The sequence below is a fragment of the Pelobates fuscus genome, chromosome 9, assembly GCF_036172605.1.
Source record: "Pelobates fuscus isolate aPelFus1 chromosome 9, aPelFus1.pri, whole genome shotgun sequence".
NCBI classification, from domain to species: domain Eukaryota; kingdom Metazoa; phylum Chordata; class Amphibia; order Anura; family Pelobatidae; genus Pelobates; species Pelobates fuscus.
The window spans coordinates 136,523,312-136,544,600 of record NC_086325.1 but is presented as its reverse complement, the minus strand read 5'-3'; the positions used below and the strand labels follow the sequence as shown (position 1 = coordinate 136,544,600).

At 42.8% G+C, this 21,289-nt stretch overlaps 1 protein-coding gene across 13 annotated transcripts in view; it reads left to right on the top strand.

The window, feature by feature from the left end:
* The window catches only part of HUWE1 (HECT, UBA and WWE domain containing E3 ubiquitin protein ligase 1), a 93,123-nt gene that overhangs the window by 58,974 nt on the left and 12,860 nt on the right, over positions 1 to 21,289 (top strand). For 12 of the 13 annotated variants that reach the window (XM_063432494.1, XM_063432504.1, XM_063432500.1 and 9 more), the window contains 14 exons: positions 4,455 to 4,585; positions 5,004 to 5,172; positions 5,486 to 5,714; positions 6,495 to 6,673; positions 7,033 to 7,122; positions 7,624 to 7,778; positions 8,068 to 8,113; positions 8,696 to 8,974; positions 9,759 to 10,008; positions 10,599 to 10,732; positions 10,956 to 11,173; positions 12,233 to 12,521; positions 15,255 to 15,357; positions 20,273 to 20,813. In XM_063432494.1, the coding sequence (XP_063288564.1) occupies positions 4,455 to 4,585; positions 5,004 to 5,172; positions 5,486 to 5,714; positions 6,495 to 6,673; positions 7,033 to 7,122; positions 7,624 to 7,778; positions 8,068 to 8,113; positions 8,696 to 8,974; positions 9,759 to 10,008; positions 10,599 to 10,732; positions 10,956 to 11,173; positions 12,233 to 12,521; positions 15,255 to 15,357; positions 20,273 to 20,813 (2,813 nt within the window). The remainder of the gene's footprint in view (positions 1 to 4,454; positions 4,586 to 5,003; positions 5,173 to 5,485; positions 5,715 to 6,494; positions 6,674 to 7,032; positions 7,123 to 7,623; positions 7,779 to 8,067; positions 8,114 to 8,695; positions 8,975 to 9,758; positions 10,009 to 10,598; positions 10,733 to 10,955; positions 11,174 to 12,232; positions 12,522 to 15,254; positions 15,358 to 20,272; positions 20,814 to 21,289) is intronic. The other variant, XM_063432495.1, reaches the window with a different exon arrangement.

The following is a 21,289-nucleotide window of genomic DNA, read 5'->3' as shown; positions in this document are numbered from 1 at the left end:
TAGTATGACCTGCTCTGTCACTTCTTTTAGGGTAGACTTATTTTCCTTTTTATTGAAGCAAGTTAGTTTTGAGTTTTGTTTATGCCATAAACATTATACTATCAGTTAACTTCTAGTAGTAATCTTCTTGATAATGTAATCTGGAATATATTCTGTGAGCATATCTTTTTTCCATGTTGTAATATTCACACATTGCTAATCACCAATTGCACTCTGCATACAAAGGTTTATTTGTTAAAGGAAAACTCAAGTGCCAGGAAAACAATCTGTTTTCCTGGCACTGGAGGTCCCCTCTCCCTCCCACCCCCCCAATACCCGGTTACTGAAGGGGTGAAAACCCCTTCAGTCACTTACCTGAGGTAGCGACGATGTCCCTCGTCGCTGTCTCCTCCTCCGCGCCGCTCCTCCTACTTTCTCCGTCGGCCGGTGGGCGAGACTGATCCCGCCCACTGGCTGAGAAGACCTAATGCGCATGCGCGGCAATGCTGCGCATGCACATTAGCGCTTTCCTATGAGGAAATGAGACGCTGGAGGTCCTCACACAGCGTGAGGACGTCCAGTGACGCTCTAGCACAGATAATCTGTGCTATGTCAGTAGACAGCCACTAGAGGTGGAGTTAACCCTGCAAGGTAATTAATGCAGTTTATAAAAAACTGCAATAATTACACTTGCAGGGTTAAGAGTAGTGGGAGTTGGCACCCAGACCACAAGTGGTCTGGGTGCCTGGAGTGTCCCTTTAAATTGGGAGAGGGGTGGTGGGGGCTGTTTCCACCTCTTAAAGGGACACTTCAGGCACCAAAACAGCTTCATCTTGATGGTAAATGATGCCACCAGGCAGGGGCACTGCTGATTTGTTGAGCGGACAGCTGACTCTTTCAGCCAGTCAGTGACTCACTATTCACAAAACTGACTTGAGACTGGTACATTTCTTTCTAAAGCAGTTCAGTGAATGGGAAGTCAGTGATTGGCTGTTCAAGAACGGTTTAACCTCTTGAGGTAACAGCGCCTCCAGGATCCTCCTGGCACCATAACAAAAAATGTAAATGATGTTGACTTGGTGCTTAGTGTCCCTTTAAGATCACATAATGAAGATTTTCCTACATACTGTCTTTTTTTTTTTTTTTTTTTTTTTTTGAGGCTGTCCCCCCCCTTATAAGGTTTTAAATACATATATTTAAAAAAAGTGAGTGTCCTTAAAATATAACTTTTAATGGTAATTCTAAAATATAATCAATTTCCTAAGTAGGAATAATATAGTGATAAACTAAGGTGTATATACATACTAATATTCACAAGTATAATAATAAACCGAGGTATATACCGTATATACTCGAGTATAAGCCGACCCGAATATAAGCCGAGGCCCCTAATTTTATCCCAAAAAACTGGGAAAACTTATTGACTCGAGTATAAGACTAGGGTGGGAAATGCAGCAGCTACTGGTAAATTTCTAAATAAAATTAGATCCTAAAAAAAATATATTAATTGAATATTTATTTACAGTGTGTGTATAATGAATGCAGTGTGTGCAGCGTGTGTGTATGAATGCAGTGTGTGTGTGCATGAATGCAGTGTGTGTGTGCATGAATGCAGTGTGTGTGTGCATGAATGCAGTGTGTGTGTGCATGAATGCAGTGTGTGTGTGCATGAATGCAGTGTGTGAATGCAGTGTGTGCAGGGCCGGTGCAAGGATATTTGCCGCCGTAGGCAAAACATTTTTTGCCGCCCCCTCCCCCCCCCCCATATGTCCTGACTTCCCCTCCTCCTCCCTCAGTGGTCCTTACCTCCCCACCCCCGTGTTCCTTCACTCCCCCCCCCAGTGGTCCTGACTCACCCCTCCCCTAGTGGTCCTTACCCTCCCCTAGTGGTCCTTACTTCCCCCTCCCCTCCCATAGTGGTCCTTATCCCACCCCCTCCCTCTCATAGTGGTCCTTATCCCCCTTCTCCCTCCCATAGTGTTCCTTATCCCCCCCATCCCTCCCATAGTGGTCCATATACCCCCCCCTCCCTCCCATAATGGTCCTTATACCCCCCCTCCCTCCCATAGTGGTCCTTATCCCCCTCCCTCCCATAGTGGTCCTTATCCCCCCCTCCCTCCCATAGTGGTCCTTATACCCCCCTCCCTCCCATAGTGGTCCTTATCCCCCCCCCTCCCTCCCATAGTGGTCCTTATCCCCCCCCCCTCCCTCCCATAGTGGTCCTTACCCCCCCCCCTCCCATAGTGGTCCTTACCCCCCCCCCCTCCCATAGTGGTCCTTATACCCCCCCTCCCTCCCATAGCGGTCCTTATACCCCCCTCCCTCCCATAGTGGTCCTTAACCCACTACCTCCCTCCCATAGTGGTCCTTATACCCCCCCCCCCTCCCATAGTGGTCCTTATACCCCTTTTTTTTTTTTTATTAATTTTTTTTAATTATTTTATTTATATTTTTTTTTTTCGTCCCCCCTCCCTGCTTGATATATGGCAGGGAGGGGGGCTCCTTCCCTGGTGGTCCAGTGGCATTGGTAGTTCAGTGGGGGGGAGAGGGGGGCTGGCAGAGCTGTACTTACCTTTCCTGCAGCTCCTGTCAGCTCTCTCCTCCTCCGCGCGGTCTGTGCAGCTCCCTCTGTCAGCTCCCAGTGTAAGTCTCGCGAGAGCCGCGGCTCTCGCGAGACTTACACTGGGAGCTGACCGAGGTGCTGAACGGACGGCGCGGAGGAGGAGAGAGCTGACAGGAGCTGCAGGAAAGGTAAGTACAGCTCTGCCAGCCCCCCTCTCCCCCCAGTCTGTATTATGGCAATGCAAATTGCCATAATACAGACTCTGACTCGAGTATAAGCCGAGTTGGGGTTTTTCAGCCCAAAAAATGGGCTGAAAAACTCGGCTTATACTCGAGTATATACGGTACATATTCTAGTTGGTAACTTATCAATAGGAAAATATGTGAAGACGCCCTGTAAGCCTCAAATAGGTAGGGTACAGGGCAAAGTATTTAGAAGCCTTATCAAATGGTATCTGCACAGAATAGTTTGTGCAGACCACAGTGGTTAGTGGTTAACACTGGCTATAAAGAAAGCCTTATCAAGTGGTATCTGCACAGAGTAGTTTTTGCAGACCTCAATGGCTGGTAGTTGTCTCTGCTTACAAAAATAATAAATAACCAAAGTATATATAGATAGTAAACGGGTTTATAACTAAAGTATAAACAGTAGAAAAAATAAGTGCAATGGATAAATAAAATCTGGAGTATATAATAGTTGGAAGGTTCTATTCAAAAGTTTTCAGAAATCTTCACCTGATAACTTTGTGCAAAACAGGGTTTTGCAATCCACAGGGGCTTTGCACTTCGTTCTCAATACAGTAACAAGTCTATACTAAGAACACAATGTAGCGTAACTGCAGCAGCTAGGAAAAAGGATACCGTAACAAATTTCCTAATAAAGCAGAATCAATAGTAAGCTGTATCTATTGATGAAAATAGAAAGAGGTACTGAACAAATACCTTTCAGGTACCTTAATCATAAATAAATACTAAGCGATATATGCAATACACTTAGAAAGTAAACACCAGTTTGCTAAGTGCATGATCCAACGCTTTGCAAAGTATTGCTGCAGAAAGCTCAAAGTGCAGCCTCTGTGGATAAAATAAAGTGTAAAACCACTAATGCTATGGGGATAGAATATCTGATTTAAAGTTTCCTAAGTCACACTGATTCATAAGATGGCTAGATTCCAAATAGTATATAACTCAATTCCCCAAACCAGTCATGATCCATAGTGGTAAAACAAACTCTGGATCCTGAGACATGAAGGTCAATAATGTAAGGAAAGTGTAGAGTCTCAGGAACACATAGTTCCGCTGACGCGCGTGTTTCGCCCACAACTCATCAGAGGGGAACCGATGTGCGGGAACTGACCGAGGTTATTATATACTTCGGTTATTTATTTTTTGAAAGCAGTGACAACTACCAGCCATTGTGGTCTGCAAAAAACTACTCTGTGCATATACCACTTGATAAGGCTTTCTTTATAGCCAGTGTTAACCACTAGCCACTGTGGTCTGCACAAACTATTCTGTGCAGATACCATTTGATAAGGCTTCTAAATACTTTGCCCTGTACCCTACCTATTTGAGGCTTACAGGGTGTCTTCACATATTTTCCTATTGATAAGTTACCAACTAGAATATGTATATACCTTGGTTTATTATACTTGTGAATATTAGTATGTATATAACCTTAGTTTATCACTATTATTCCTATTTAGGAAATTTTGATTAGATTTTAGAATTACCATTAAAGGTTATATTTTAAGGACACTCACTCTTACTCTTGTTTACTTCTCTAATTCTTGGGTTAACCCCAATACGAGTGTTCCTCAGGCTTCCTCTTTCCCGTTTTGTTTGGTTTGTTTCCTACCATTTATAGCTGCATTCAGAGAGTGATGCCATGCAAAATTTCTTTCATCTGACAGATTCTATGAATATCCTAGACCCAGAGGATGAGGAGGAGCACACACAGGAGGAAGACAGCAGTGGCAGTAATGAAGATGAGGATGACAGTCAAGAGGAGGAGGAGGAAGAAGAGGAAGATGAAGATGACCAGGTATTGCTAAAAGTTTCTTAATGCCGATTGTTTTGATTTTTGATTGTACATGTAGACCTGTGTAAAATATAAAGCCATGCTGTGTTTCCCAGTAAAGTGTAAGGCGCTAAAGGGATCCTTTAGTGCCAGGAAAACAAAGCTGTTTTCCTGGCATTATAGGTTTAAAAGTTGCCCCTCCTCCCGCGGTGCTGAAGGGGTTAAAACTACTTCAGCTACTTACCCGAATCGAACGCAGATGTCCCTCTTAAAGGGACCTAATGCGGATTTGCAGCAATGGCTGCGCTCGCCTTAGCATTTACTCATAGGAAAGCATTATTCAATGCTTTCCTATGGGGAAACTCTGCTGGAGGTCCTAATGCATAGCGTGACCAAATCTTTGTTTAAGTACATAGTGCAACCTATCTACTTCTCTTTTTAGGATGATGAGGAAGGTGAAGAAGGAGATGAGGATGACGATGATGATTGCTCAGAGATGGAGCTCGATGAGGATTACCCAGACATGAATGCTTCTCCTCTTGTACGCTTTGAGCGCTTTGATCGGGAGGATGATCTCATCATAGAGTTCGATAGCATGTTCTCCAGTGCCAGTAAGCTACATGGAAATCTGATACATGTACAGAGCACACTGCATTACGAGGGAATATACTTCATGAAACGTTTGCAAATTAACCTCCAGCTTAAACCGTAGGATCAAGAGTTGCAAGCGAGGAGGTTAAATAAACACCAAAACCATGTAGAAGAAGTGTCACAATGTAATGATGCATCTATATGTGACTTGTGCCTTTATCTCATAACCTTAACATACCTATGGCCTTTTCAAGCATCTCCTGGGGGGGGGGGGGGTGTAACTTTAAACTGCTAAAGATACTTTTTACAACTACCAATTCTCCATTCCTGCAGCTGATATACCTCCTTCTCCTGGTAACATCCCTGCAACGCATCCTCTAATGGTGCGCCATGCAGACCACAGTGCCCTCACCCTTGGCACCGGTACATCTACAACGCGTCTTGCACAGGGCATTGGAAGAAGCCAGCGAACACTTCGACAACTTACAGCTAATACTGGGCATACTATACATGTTCACTACCCTGGCAACAGGCAGCCGAACCCACCTTTAATCCTACAGAGGTGAGCTGAGTAATCAAACATTTACATATTTACATAGTTACATAGCTGAAAAGAAACTTGCGTCCATCAAGGTCAGCCTTACTCACATATTTTTTTTTTGCTGTTGATCCAAAAGAAGGCAAAAAACTAAAGCACTTCAAATTTTGCAACAAACTAGGAAGAAATTCCTTCTTGACCCCAATATGGCAGTCGGATATCTCCTTGGATCAAGCAGCTATTACCCCACTTGCTAGTGTAACATTTGGTTTCATGGAGGGGTGCTTGAAGAAAATGCCATTGGGGGATATTTATCAGTCTTTTGAGAAGTATATGGTTAAAGGGACACTATAGTCCCCAAAAGAACTAGTAAGCTTAATGAAGCCGTTTTGGTGTATATATCACGCCCCTGCAGTCTCACTGCTCAGTTCTCTGCCATTTAGGAGTTAAATTACGTTGTTTATGCAGCCCTGGTCACACCTCCCTGAATGTGACTTAAACAGCCATCCTAAACGCTTCCTGTATAGAGTCATCTATACACTTCCTTTATTTTAAATTCTGTTTAATTTAGGATCTTATCTCCTGCACTGTATGCAGTTTGCTATATACCCTGCAAGAGTCTTCTGTGTGTGACTAACGTTCAATTTACAGAGCAGGAGATAAATACTCATTGCTCCTGTGAAATTGCATTGATTTGCTCCAAAATCCACTGAACTCTTTGATGTCCCTTAAAGTGTTGAAAGTTTGGATGTCAATATAGTCTGCTGTTAAATTTTAAAACATTATATTTCATGTCCCCTTCAGGTTGCTTGGCCCCTCAGCTGCCGCTGATATCCTGCAGCTGAGTAGTAGTCTTCCTCTGCAGAGTCGTGGTCGGGCACGTCTCCTGGTAGGCAATGACGATGTCCACATCATTGCTCGGTCAGACGATGAGTTGCTGGATGACTTCTTCCATGACCAGAGCACAGCCACTAGTCAGGCTGGTAAGTAATTACAGATGTCCAACATTAACTGGCATTATTTGCTATGCTCTTCTTTTAAAGCAACTTACCAGAAAATTATTTGATTGGACTGCTAAGCCCCCTAATACTTAAAGGTACTTATCTGTGCTGCTTGGATGCTTTGGTCTCTGTGGTTCTTAAGTCACTGCTCCAATGTGTTCATTGAATAAAATGTCCATTTATTCGTGCACTTTCACTTAACTCAAACTTAAACCAGAATCTGTAGTGGAATCTCTTCATAGGCTGTAAATGCATTACATTATCTGTCACAATCTGGTTATTTTTTTTTTTTTATGGCATCTCCTTGGTATTGTAAATATGTTAATTATTTTTCTGTACAGGCACTCTTTCCAGCATCCCAACTGCACTGACTCGTTGGACAGAAGAATGTAAAGTTTTAGATGCTGAGAGCATGCATGACTGTGTGTCAGGTAATGAAAACCAAGGCCATTGTTGGCTAACCTCTGTTTTATTGTTACCATAGCTGAAAGACTTGTCCTGCAACACGTGTAGGATTAAAGGTTTACCGAGATATTGCTATACTATTCTATTTATATATTCTATACATGTTCATATTGCATCTTTGATACAATAAATTACTACTTTTCCACTGGCTGTTTAGGTTGTACAATATTACACTTGTGCATTTATTTACAGAACCCTATGCAATTCCATTTTAAAATTCAAAAGTATAATGACCCATTGTAAATAAGAGCAGGGCCTAAAGTTTCAAGTCCTACGCAACTAGTCAGACCATATGTTCTTCACAAATGCAAGCCTGGGAGGGTACATGACACATTCACCATGGCTGAATTTCTACTCCATAGCATAAACTTTTTTTTTTTTTAACTTGTCAATGGCTAGTGATAATTTTGAGCCCTGAGTATAAAAAAGTTAAATGGTAGTGATCCTTGTATGTGTCATTGTTCCAGTTGTTAAAGTCCCCATAATAAACCACTTGGAGTCTCTGCGGGATGAGGAACTTGAGGAGCGGCGGGAAAAACGTCGTAAGCAGCTGGCAGAAGAAGATGCTAAGATGGCAGAGAAGGCGAAGGAAGAGAAGGAATCCAAAGAGCAAAATCCACAGGTGCCGTGGGTTGTTTTTATTTTTCGATTTCAAGTTTGCTTTGTGGCAAGTTTCAGTAATAGAGTATGTGTAGTGTGAGGGTGTGGGACACAAGTTCTAGGGTTCCCTGGGGGCTTTTTGGTTTTAAATATGTAATACATTTAAAAAAAATAAAAAATAAATTTGTAATGGGCTTTTGTATGTTCTTTTGTTTAGGTCTTGTGTGCTATGGGCATCACTATAATTCTATGATACAGTATAACATTCTTAAATATCGACTCCCCTTTAATGTTACTGTCTCTTCTTACAGGGTGCCAATTCCAAGCGAAGTACACCATTCGAGTTGAGCCTTGCAGGTATTTCAGGCATTTTCAGACCTTTTTCTTGGATTTTCACAGGTCAACAGCAAACCGAATTTAAAAATGCTTTGGGTTGAGGTAGTAGATTGTATAGTTTTGGGGTCACACCCGATCTGGGAGATAACTATACAGTTTACTGTCTTTCCTGCGGTATTGCTTCGCTTCTTGAACAAGAACACCTCTGGAGCAAAAACACAAAGCGCTATAAATGTTGAAATTGTATTGGATCTTCAAGCATTTAACTAATATTTACAGCTATGTAAATGCCTATGTATGCATTAAATTTCCTCAACAGGTATTTTTCATTATTGACCACAGTGTTGATGAAGCAAAGATTCCCCTTTTCTGTGTTCTGCCCACTTCAGGGTGAGGTAGTAAGTTGTATTGTTGTAAGGGGGTAGAGATTTTGCCCCCAATTTGGAGATAACTATACAGCTTACTGCCTTCCCAGCGGTGTGGCTGGCTGATCACTGTAACTTATTATTCCAAACCGTAATGTTTTATGATCTTGCTACTTGTTTAAAACTTGTATTCCATGTCTTTATACATCCTCCTGTTTCTCTTCTGTTTACACCATAGAGCAAGATGCTAGTGGGAATCCTGAGAACTTCCCTACTGCTCCTTCATCTGCTGAGGGAACCCCTACAAGCCCTGAACTGGTTCCCCTTGATCCAACTCTAAGATCTCATCCCCCTGAGGCCTCGTTGGCTGAGCTGCCTCAAAGTTTGCAGATCGAGTCAGGAGCAGATGATGGTGGGCAGTTGTTAATGCCAACTGATCAAGAGGAATCTGGGCCAGGAAGACCTAATATAGAAGGGGATGCCACTCAAATGGAACTCTCTCCAGCCCCTACCATCAGTCAGTGATTTTCTTTCATATGTGTTATACAGTGCATATGTGTTATAAACGTTTTTTTAAAAAATGTGATCATATATACAATCTCAGACCCCCACACTAGATATGTGATCCCGAAATCTAGGGACTTTTATTTATTTTTACAACTTCTTTCATTTACTTATGTGCATGTGATAGGCAAAACATTGTTTGTTTTTCACGACTTGCGTCATTGGTACGTCTTTTAAGTGTAAGTGGGGTATGACACCCGTACTAAAGGCTCACAATAGACACGTTTCTTTATGCACATATACAGGGTTATTCTTTAAACTAAGAATTGCTGGTAATACAAAGTTTATACAAAATTGTAGACCAATATAATCGAACTCAAAACATAGCTGATATAGAAAATCTTTTCAGTACTATTTTGGCCTCAAAATTAATCTTAACTTTGTATTTCCCTATCCCAATAAAGGAGGCGATAATGGACTTGCATGTAGCAAAATGGCTTGGGTCATGCTTTATGCCAGCTTATGTTGTCCATATTTATAATCAGCAAATCTAGAGAGAGCCAATTTATTGCTAATTGGGTTGGATGTTCTAGATAGGGATTGAGTGGCTAGCAATTAATGTGAAATCCAATCTTCTCCCTATTCATTGTTTTCTTTGATTATTTTAAATTATACACTTTGTACTTTTTATTTTACCAATATTTAAGGTGTAACTATTTTAACCACCATATCTAAATTGACATTTATGGCTACAATAACACAAGCATTTTCTCTAACACGTTTTCTTTACCCATCAGCTTCTTTGTCACCAGAGAGAGCAGAGGATTCGGATGCTTTGACTGCTGTTAGCAGCCAGCTGGAGGGCTCCCCAATGGACACTAGTAGCCTCGCCTCAGGGCCCCTTGAGGAAGGGGTTGGGGAAGCATCTGGTGTTGTAAATCCAGAGCAGTCACTTGTGAGCAGTAGTATTGCTGTTGGCCAGCAGCCAGTGGAACCACCACTTTCAAGTGGCAGTCAAGTAGTAGTCTCTCAACACAGTAATGACAGGTATGCTATAAAGAGTTAATTAGACAAAGCAATTAACTTATGGTTATTGCCATGTACCAGTAGGTGATTTCTAGATTGAAGGTTTATCGAGCTCTTCCAATGGAACTAGCAGAGTCCAAATAGCCATGTCTGCTAAAGCCTTGCTGATGGTTTTTGCAGTAGAAAACACAGCCCGTCTGTTTTCTGTGAATTGGTTTAGACCAGAAGAGCTTTATCTGACCACAGTAGAGCATATAGTTAACTGGATATCTCCTGCCCAGCTACAGCAATTCCTGTGACATTTCTTGTAATGGTTCTTTATCTCAAACTACAAACGTTCTCCTTATTGCAACCTTCTTTTTAGATTTCTTTTGCCAGCCTAACTACACATACATTTACTTTCTTCAAAATTGTAGTGTTGTCATATTTGGAAATTGCCATAGTCCAACTATTGCTGCATCCACTGCATAACAGAATACTGACGACTTTAAAGCTTTTTAAAGTTATGAAGTGAGGTGTATTTTAAAAATGTTCTCTCAGTAATGCTGGAGATCTCCACATAACTGATATTGCAATCCAAACATTTTCTTCAACATTTCTTTTTCTTCTAGCTCTCCATCAGCTTCTTCTTCTGAATTGCCTTCTGCAAGAGATTCTACTGTAGCTTTGTTGGCAACAGACTCGAGTGGCATTCTTGAGGAACCCCTGCCCTCCACAAGTAGTGAAGAAGAAGATCCATTAGCAGGTGATTATACTACATAGTTCTTCAACATTTGCCTTGTTATATAACTGTCAGCAGCACAACATTTAAATAGTAAAATAATTTGATGCAAATAAATATTATGCTTGTTTCTATGCCTATTACAAGAAGCAATCTGTAAAATGCATTTTCAGAGAATTGGTTTGCTAGTCTCTCAGTGATTCTTTCTACGCAGCATGTTGCAGTCCTACATGCATTTTTCTTTCAGGTATAAATCTTCCAGAAGGAGTAGACCCATCCTTCCTTGCAGCTCTTCCAGAAGATATCCGGAGAGAGGTGCTCCAGAACCAATTGGGCATTAGGCCGCCTGTGAGGCCTCCACCCACTGCAGCTCCAGTGATTCCACCACCTGTTTTGGGTAGTGCTGGAGTAACTGAAGTCAGTCCAGAGTTCTTGGCAGCATTACCACCAGCTATACAGGAAGAGGTACAATTAAGTGAATTTGGTATATGGTTAAAGGGGAGAAGAAATATTTTTTACCTGGCAATAATATTCCATAAAGTATCTCATGGCTGATTGTGCATCTTCTCCCAGCGAGTTAATGGCAAAATAAAGTTACAATTTTTAAGGCAGTTCTGAAACACTTGGAGCTTTCTATTAACATTTGGCAAGTGCATTCTTGTGGTATCTTAAATTGTTTAGCATTTTTATTGAATTGTAGTCTAACTGAAATAAATTCTCCTGTATAATCTCATAAGACACAGGTAGTGTCATTCACTAAACCTGGAAGAGCTCAATGACTTAAACCTTTTAGAGCAATGTAGTGGAATTGGAAAAATCCTTAGTGCAGCTGTTTGACCTTACATGGATGGCAGGCGCTATTAGAATAAATAAAAAGGGAACACACAAACCGTTTTTTTTTTACTTTTCAGTGGGCTTTGTCATGGTGTTTATTCAAAGCTTTAAGGGGTTTACAACCATAATTTCTTAACCATATAACAAACTTTAACTTTTCGAAACTTTTAACTTTATTAAAAGCCAGTCAGTCTTAGGTGACCTGATCGCCTTTTCTTTAAAGCCATTTACCACCATGTCCTTCCTCATAACTTTACCCTGAGTATGACTTTTGCCCTATGCTTCTTAACACCATGACCCAACAATTAAATAAAATTAATCATCAGTGTTACCAACTCTGCCCAGATACCTGACTGACCAATTACCACAAAATTTAAAACTTCCCTACAGTCCTATCCCAGACAAGGATGATTAACTCCTTCATTGCCACCATACGTATATGCCACTGTGCTTAATGCCTTTGGCTTTTGCATAAAGCTAGGAATTGATTGAAATTTTATCTACTTCAGACCATGCAGGTTTGGTGATGCAAACAAAAAGATTTTAGTGGTACATTTAAATACATTTATTATTATTATTGTGAAAATTAAGGCTTTTTGTTTTTTGTTTTGTCTGCAGTTTGATAAAGAATGCTTAATAAATCAACTACCTCTTCTTTTTTTATTTATTTTATTTCATGGTATTTATCAGGTGCTGGCCCAACAGAGAGCAGAGCAGCAAAGACGTGAACTCGCACAGAACACCACATCTGACACCCCTATGGATCCTGTGACTTTTATTCAGACCTTGCCATCTGACCTTCGTCGTAGTGTGCTTGAGGATATGGAGGATAGTGTTCTAGCAGTAATGCCACCTGACATTGCTGCGGAGGCACAGGCCCTGCGCAGAGAACAAGAAGCACGACAAAGGCAGCTTATGCATGAACGGCTGTTTGGTCACAGCAGCACCTCTGCACTTTCTGCTATTCTCAGGAGCCCAGGTAGCTGCTACATTTTGTATGGTACTGTAGAACAAAGGCAAATTAAGTCACATCCTTTATAAAGGCACACAGGCACCCAGTTCACCCCTCATCTCATTGAAGTTGTCTGCAGTGTCCCTGACTCACTTAGTCCTACAATGTAAAACATTACCGTTTTTGAGAAACCGCAATGTATGTAATTACATTGCAGAACTAAGACCGCCTCTAGAAGGTCATCCAGCATCTGTGAAATCCCCATAGGAAAACACTGATCCATTGCTTTCCTATGGGGAGGGCCTAATGCGCTTGGTGCAATCGGCGTGCATGTGCATAAGGTCCCTCTGTGGAGGAGCAGGCGGCAGAGCACCGAGGGACATTGTTGCTGGGATCGGTTAAATCTATAAGGTGGGGGGAGGGGAGATTTGTATTCCGAACACTATAGAATCTCTTTAATACAACAGAGCATTAATTCCTCCAAGCACTGTAAAATTTAAATTGTACACACAACCGCTATATACCATTTGCAGTAGGAGCAATGCATGTTTTATTTGCAGTTTTATGTAACTTATCCCTGATAGTTTGGGTTTTTTTGCCAAATGAATCGTGCAATTAAGGAGTGCAGTTGATCTTGCTCCAAATTATTTGATATTGCAATCATTTATGGGAACAGAGTTCAGGAATCCCCCAGTATCTTTGTGGATTTACATCTGTGAATTTGTGTTAAAGGGAAACTCCAGTGCCTGGAAAACAATCAGTTTTCCTGTCACTGGAGGGTCCCTCTCCCTCCCACCCACCAATCCCCAGTTACTGAAGGAGTGAAAACCCCTTCAGTCACTTACCTGAGTCAGCGGCGATGTCCCTCGCCGCTGTCTCCTCCTCCGCGCCGCTCCTCCTCTGTATCCCGCCCACCGGCCGAGGAGACCTAATGCGCAGGTACGGCAATGCCGCGCATGCGCATTAGCGCTCCCCATAGGAAAGCATTGAAAAATAATTTCAATGCTTTCCTATAGGAAATGAGCGACGCTGGAGAGGTCCTCACACAGCGTGAGGACGTCCAGCGACGCTCTAGCACAGGTTTCCTGTGCTATGGAGGAAGTGACCTCTAGTGGCTGTCTAGTAGACAGCCACTAGAGGTGGAATTAACCCTGCAAGGTAATTATTGCAGTTTATAAAAAACTGCAATAATTACACTTGCAGGGTTAAGAGTAGTGGGAGTTGGCACCCAGACCACTCCAATGGCCAGAAGTGGTCTGGGTGCCTGGAGTGTCCCTTTAATATCTGTGCAGAATAGAGATCTCTTTAGTTCGTGCTGCAACATTTTTCAATTATTAAAAACCACCTTTCCCAATTAGCCACTTTGAGGATACATCAAACTTCTTTTGAGCATTTTGTAGACTGAAAGACTCCTTAAACATCTCTGTAAAGATAATTTTTTTTTTTTCTTCCTGGGTTCAGTTAATATTTATTTGATCATTCAAAACACCATAACTACTACTGCCCAACTTTGCGAACAGGCTGACTTCTCATCCAGGGTCTCACTGGAACCTGTCCCTACCTCATTTGCTGCTAAAAAGCTCTGCACAGAGCTAAGCCAGTGATTCAGGGTGATGCTCATTGGCTGCCACGCTCAGTTGTCGCTCTCAGCCTGTGAGCCAATCTTGCATGGCAGGACTTGGCTCATTGGAGATAACGGAAGCTACTTGAATACATTCATAAGTTGTCAAACTGTTTGACTACTTTCTCTAGGAGGACACCTGGACACTTCTTACACTATAAACACTACAGACTGTAGTTATTTTGATGCTTGGAGTTTTCCTTTACATTTTAAATCTTTGGTGTAAATATTGCCATTGGTTCATGTATACTTTTTAAAGAAGTTTTCACACAAGCAAAATAGTGGTGTTTAGTTGTGGTTTTGTCGTTTATAAAAAGGTGAATTAATTCTCGGAATAGAATTATAATTTTGCCCTTTTATAAATCAAATGGTTAGACCATACCTTGAATATACTGTGCAATTCTGGGCACCTGTTCTAAAGAAGGAATATATTATGGCACTAAAAAAAAGTGCAGAAGTGGGCTGCAAAATTAATAAATTTTTTATTTTTGTTATGAAGAAAGGTTAACAAATTCAAATCTTTTAGTGTAGAAAAATGACGCCTCAGAGGGGATATGATTGCATTATACAAATATAATCAGGGCCAATACAATCCATTCTCTGGAAATCCGTTCATAAACAGGACCAAGCATAGGACTTGAGGGCACAAATTTAGACTGGAAGAAATGAGATTTAGTCTGGTTTTTTTTTACTGCAAGAACAATAAGAATGTGGAAATCTCTGCCTGAAGAGGTGGTTTTATCAGTCTATACAGATGTTTAAACCGCAACTGGATGAATACTTGGCTTAAAAAACATATTTACTCTTTTTTTGTGAGGTAACAGCTTATCAAACACAGATGAGATCTAAATGCCATTCTAGGGTTAATATTTTTTTTCCCTTGTTTGTTGCAAAATTGGAAAGTGCTTAAACTGTTTTTTTTTTTTTTCCACCTTGTGGCTCAGCAACAGTACAACCAGATGTAAGAGATGCTGAACTTGAAACACATGTCACTTTTCAGCCCTTGTAACTATGTAATTTTGCATGTGGCTGAAATGTCTCGAAGCAAATAGAGCTCTCTAACCAACATGCTGTGCTATTCCAAGTTGAATTCCTTAGGGTCTCAATTTTTACAAATTTTTTTTTTTCCTTCTTTGAAGCTTTCACAAGCCGGTTGAGTGGGAATAGAGGGGTCCAGTACACACGTCTGGCTGTGCAGAGAGGAAGCACCTTTCAAATGAGTGGGAGCAGTACACATACCAGGTATATTTAATTCAAGCAATTGTGTATACTTCGCATGATCAGTCACAAACCCTCCAAACTTTATTTTCCAGTTGCCAATTCCCTGAAATACTTACTTTGAAGGTTGTTGTGTTTTTGTTTCTTTAATTGTTAGTATTTCGAATTGATATGTTCCTGGTTACCCCAACAGTTTTACCACATGTCAACTGGTCCACTGTAGAGCCAATCACCGTCTCTGATCACGCAGCTATCACACTACTTCGCTCCACACAGCCCTCAAACCCCATTACCGCACATTGGCGTTTCCCAGCGTATCTTACTAAAAACCCTTGGTCATCAACAAGCTATTTTGTGATTACTACAAAAAAATAACTGGAGCACAGCCGGATGACCATAGACATAGCATGGCTTTCCTTAACCTTCCCTAGTTGAGTGAGGAGTCCAGGGAACTTCTTAGTGAACCTATCTCGGAGAGTGAAATTCACATAGCAATAAAGACCCTCAGGACAGGTAAAGCACCGGTCCCGACGGCTTTACCTCAGAGTACTATAAATCCCATAAACAGCTTAGTCCCACTCTCATAAACTTGTTCAGGGGGGCAGAGCCGACGCCTGAACAAGCCGGACGTGTCTCGGAGCTGCTCCGCAAGACGGCCCGAGTAAACGGCGAAACAAGTTGCCACTAACCTTGCTACCGAGCCACTGGAGCTGCAGCCCGATCCCAGACGATATGGGGAAGAAGAATAAAAAAATGTGCTCGGATCCGGGCGCAGGGTTGCAAGATATTGGCACCTTTATGCGCACGACCGCGCGGTCTGCAACAGCCAAGATGGCGCCCGCAGAGGCATCCACGCCGCTGTCCTCGGATGATGACGGCAATACAGCTGACTTCTCCCCTCCGCCAAGGCAGCGACCAGGGCCACAGGCAAACACAGGCCATGAGGACTCTGCCCCATCCACTAAGGCAGACATAAAAGCTTTAATGACCGAGATCCCAGGCCATGTTCAGGGCGGATCTGGCACCAATCCGGGAAGAAGTGACTACCCTCACCACGCGCATGCATGCAGTGGAGAAAAGCATGGCAGGCTCCAGGCTTGCGCAGTCGGCCACAGATGCTTCCATAGGAGCTCTGCAGAAGCAGTGTGCAGACCACCATGCCCAGATAGCCAACATGGAGGACAAAGCCAGGGCACGCAACTTGAGGATAAGGGGGGGTGCCAGAAACGGTCTCAGGAGCAGAGCTCCCCCACTACTGCAGGAGGCTCCTCGCTACCCTCCTCGTGCCCAAACAGGCAAAGCAACTGGTGGTAGATTCATGCTTTAGACTGACCAAGGCGACCAACGCAGCCCAAGAGGTACCCAGGGATGTATTACTGAGACTGGTGCGGGACTCTGACCGTGGTGTTATTATGGGGGCAGTCAGGGGCACCTCCACAGTTTCCTTTGAAAGGGCACAGCTGGCATTTTTCCGGGACTTTTCCAGGCATACCTTGGCATGGAGATCTCTTAAGCCAATTACCCAGCTTCTCCAAGAGAACTCTATTGCATACAAATGAGGCCCTGGCCGACAAAGCGGGCAAGACATATGCCATATCACAACCCGCTGAAGCACAAGCCTTCCTGCAATCCCTTGGCCTGCCAGGGGTAAAGACGCCATCAGCAGACCACTCAGCCTGGAATGTAGCGGACATTACCCCATTTGTGCCTAGAAGAGGAGCACCCGCAGCGACAGAACTGCCGCCCTGATCTCTGGGGCCATACCTGCCTTGAATATGTTGCACCTTAATAATGTTTAAGTTTTACCTTCCTTTACTGTTGACTGTGAATATATAACTTGCCTCTAATGTTATGTTGTTGGCTCCATAGGCCTCAGATGTAGCTCTACGTTAAAGCATCCATGTCCCACCCCACCCCCCATAGTACAGAGTGTATAAGCGGTATCGCTGCGCTAAAATTGTTAACCTCTGATCACCTCGCGCATGACCCCGACCTCCTGTACCGGCGTCCTACATATTTCCACCCGGCCATGGGAGGCTATCAGCCTGCGTATACATGCCTACACCTTAAACAAGTGCCTTACTAGAGCCTCTGCAATAAGGAGTAATGCAAACTAGTCATAAGGCGCACGCAACCCATTGCCAGCATCACCCAAGTTACAAGCCCAATTGCCACCTTTAAGGGAGCCGGGGCGCATTAGCTCTTAAATAAAAAAAAAAAAAGAGTGTAGGTACAGCCGAGTTATGTCTATATGGCTTTCTGCTTCTCACGAATGCACTGTTGTATTCTTTGCTAAAACTCACAAAAATATCGAATTAAATAAATTGTTCAATAAAATATATTTAGAATGCCTGCCAATAGATGAACTTAATCGAGCCAGAATAATTCCCAAACCCGACAGGGATGCTGAGAATTTGGCTTATTATCGCCCAATATCACTACTTAATAAGGACATCAAACTCGCTCTCGCCTCTATTTAATCTTGCCATCGACCCGTTACTGAGAGCTATTGAGAAGCTACAGGGGTTTAGGGACATACCGATGGGTGACGTTACACTGAAAGTCACAGCATTTGCTGATGATCTGTTACTTTTTGTCACTGACTTACGACGCTCCCTGCCACCCCTTGTTGACTTGCTTGAGACATTTCGCAACATGGCGGGCCTAAGGGTCAATTGTGTCCTTCACTTGAGTGGACGCCCTCCTCCATCACTCCCTCGAGGATTTCCTCTGTGGTGGCAGTCGAGGGTGCTTAAATATCTTGGCATTAAGGTCCCTAAAGATCTCTCCCTCATATATAAATTAAATATTCCGCCAATCTTAACAACCATCTTTGCAGAGTTTGAACACTGGCACAAGTTGCCTTTATCTTACATTGGAAGGGCCAATCTATACCAATTGGTCAGTTTTCCTAAACTGTTATATCCCCTACAGATGCTCCCAAAACTCCTCTCGAAAAGTGACGATTGTTTGTTGAACAAACATCTCAGACAATATCTCTGGCAGGGGCGTAGGGCACGCCTTAGCCTTACCAAATTAAACCAACACAGGGCTGATGGTGGTCTAAACCTGCCTAATGCCGGGGAATACAGTTTGGCAGCACAGCTTAGACATGCGCTAGACTGGATTCAATCTCATAACAGATTTTTCTAACTTGTCATTGGAGTCCTATCTGGCATCACTGAACCCACTCGTGGCTCTCCTTCACAGGCCACACCACCTACTCCCTGACTATATCCTATCTAATCCCCTCCTGGCTACCCTTATTAGGGCATGGAAACAGTCTTACTCCAAACTGGGTGTTGACCCAATACGAACCATTCACCTACATTTAACTCACAACCCGGACCTTTCCCTAGGCGCTCACCACCCTTTCACAATGTGGGCGGAGAGTGGGATTGCCACCCTCCGGCCTTTTGTAGATCATGTCGGCCAGAGGTTTCTCTCCCTTGCTGAGATACGGGAGCGTTTTGCAGGCCTTCCTCTTCCCTGGTTTGCTTACCTTCAAACACGACACTACTATAACACCATTACTCAACACTTCACGCCTGCTGACTGGGAGAAAGCTGTAGACACAATATTGTGCTTTTCTGACTCCACTGCCTATTCCATTTCCAAACTCTATAAGACACTGCGATATATCCCGGACTGGAGCACCTCACCAACAGGCATAGGGAAGTGGAAGACACGTTTTCCGAACATAAGCCCGGGAGACATGCTCACTGCACACTTTACCCATAGCCAGATACTACCAATGGTGTCTTATAGGGACATGTTCCTTACAACTCTACTTTATGCTTATTACTCCCCTCACTGACTCCATCTCATGGCCAAAAGGGAGACTGCGACTTGTTTCAAATGCACACACACCAAGGCTGACCTGTCTGTGGGAGTGCGCTCTAATCCAGTCTTTCTGGACCGAGCTAAACGGTTACTTAGAGGGACATGCCTATCTTATCGCTTACCTCTGAATTTTTGCTTTTGGGACCCTTACTAGGTCTCCCACTGCCTAACAAACGATTCCTCCTATTCGTAGCAGCGGTGGGACGCAAAACCATCCTGCAGGTCTGGACCCAGCGGCTCGCACCCCCATGGAGTTATTTCTAACCAAGCTTGCTTTTGTATTTAAAATGGATTGGTTGGACACACTAACAAAACTCCTCGTCTAAAAATTTCTCTTGGCCTGAAGATCATAAATACTCACCCTAGACAAATCTTTCAAGACCGAGGTGAAAACCACTTTGGTATACACGGCATGGGCAGCTGAGGTGGTGACAGGTCGAGATCCCCTGGCAGTAATTTCTTGATGGGCTTATCTCAACTTATCCCCGAACACTGGCCTAACTCTGTGTTGGAGGGCAGGAGGCTAAGGCAAACCAGCAATTGGTTTAATATGTTCTGTCTAATTTGGTATTTTAATTCATGCTTTAATAGCAGAGCACTTGAACCGCAGACCTTCTTTGGTGTACGTTCTCCTGCTCTTAACTGTTAAACCGCAAAATTATTGTATGTTTCCTTGCCCTGAGCAACAACAGCTCATAGTCCCTGATCCACGCAAGTGGTATCTCGGGAGAATTGGCAGTGGCTAAGCCTGCTGGACACCCACATCTAAAGGTAACTGTCAAAGCTCAACCTCTTACTTATTAACAATGACCTATTTGGTTTTGTAACTGTTATGTTTTTTTCTGTTTTCTTTATGTTGAGAAAACCACAAAATAGTGAATGTAACTGACCGAATAACCGCTTAAAAGCATAAATGATGTCACTCGTGCTATATTCTTGTACCATGCATTCACAGTAAAAATGGTTTTGATAAAAATTGTTGATCTTTACATTCTTAAGACTTTTTGGATTGGTGTTGGTACTTTGAAGCCTGAGAGCTACTTTAACCTCTGTCAATTAAGTAGAGACTAATTTTTTTTCCCCCTCTCTCTTTCAGCAGGCCAGCAGGAAGCAATGTGGACAGCCTGCTGCGACTCAGAGGACGCTTGTTACTTGATCATGAGGCACTCTCCTGTCTTCTTGTGCTGCTGTTTGTGGATGAACCCAAGCTTAACACCAGTCGCTTGCATCGTGTCCTGAGGAACCTCTGTTACCATGCACAAACCCGCAACTGGGTAATTAGAAGCTTACTGTCCATTCTGCAACGCAGCAGTGAAAGTGAGCTTTGTATAGAGAGCCCAAAGACTCCTATAGGAGGACCAGATAAAAGAGCCAAGGCTTGCTCTTCCAGCCATGACAACCGTCCCTTAGAATTGATTCCATCCTGTGCAGCTAAGAACTCAAACCAGCTCTCCTGGCTCTCTGTGTCAATGGACGCTGCTCTTGGTTGCCGTACCAACATCTTCCAAATCCAGAGGACTCTAGGGCGCAAGCACACTGAAAAGCATGCAGCCTGTGGCTCCACTGTTCACATACACCCACAAGCAGCTCCGGTGGTTTGCAGGCATGTGTTGGACACACTGATACAGTTGGCAAAGGTGAGACATCTGTTTTTCAACAGGGTTTCCCATAATGTGTAATATTATAAGTGATGCTTTTGTTTGTTTATCCAGATAGTGAAATATGACCTGTGGATTTTTACTGCATTTGTACTATTGTAGATTGTGTGTGTGTGTGTGTGTGTGTGTATTTATATCACACACACCACAGTGCTTAATACCTGTGGCATTTATTTTAAGAGTAGCCTTTGCAAGCAGTAATATTACATTTATTTACACATCAGATACAATACCTATTGAATTTTATATGGAAAATGTTTTGTTTTCTTTATGAAATAATTTTACTTTTGTTCATCCTTCCAAGGATATTACACAATTTAAATGGTCATTCTGCTGAAAGCTCAAGTTGCCTACACTCTTGTTATTTGTTTTTGTCTGCGGACATTACACTTGTACTTGCTGGATTCAGCCTGTACACAGTTTGTTTGTTGGACGTTTATGGAAAAATAGATTCT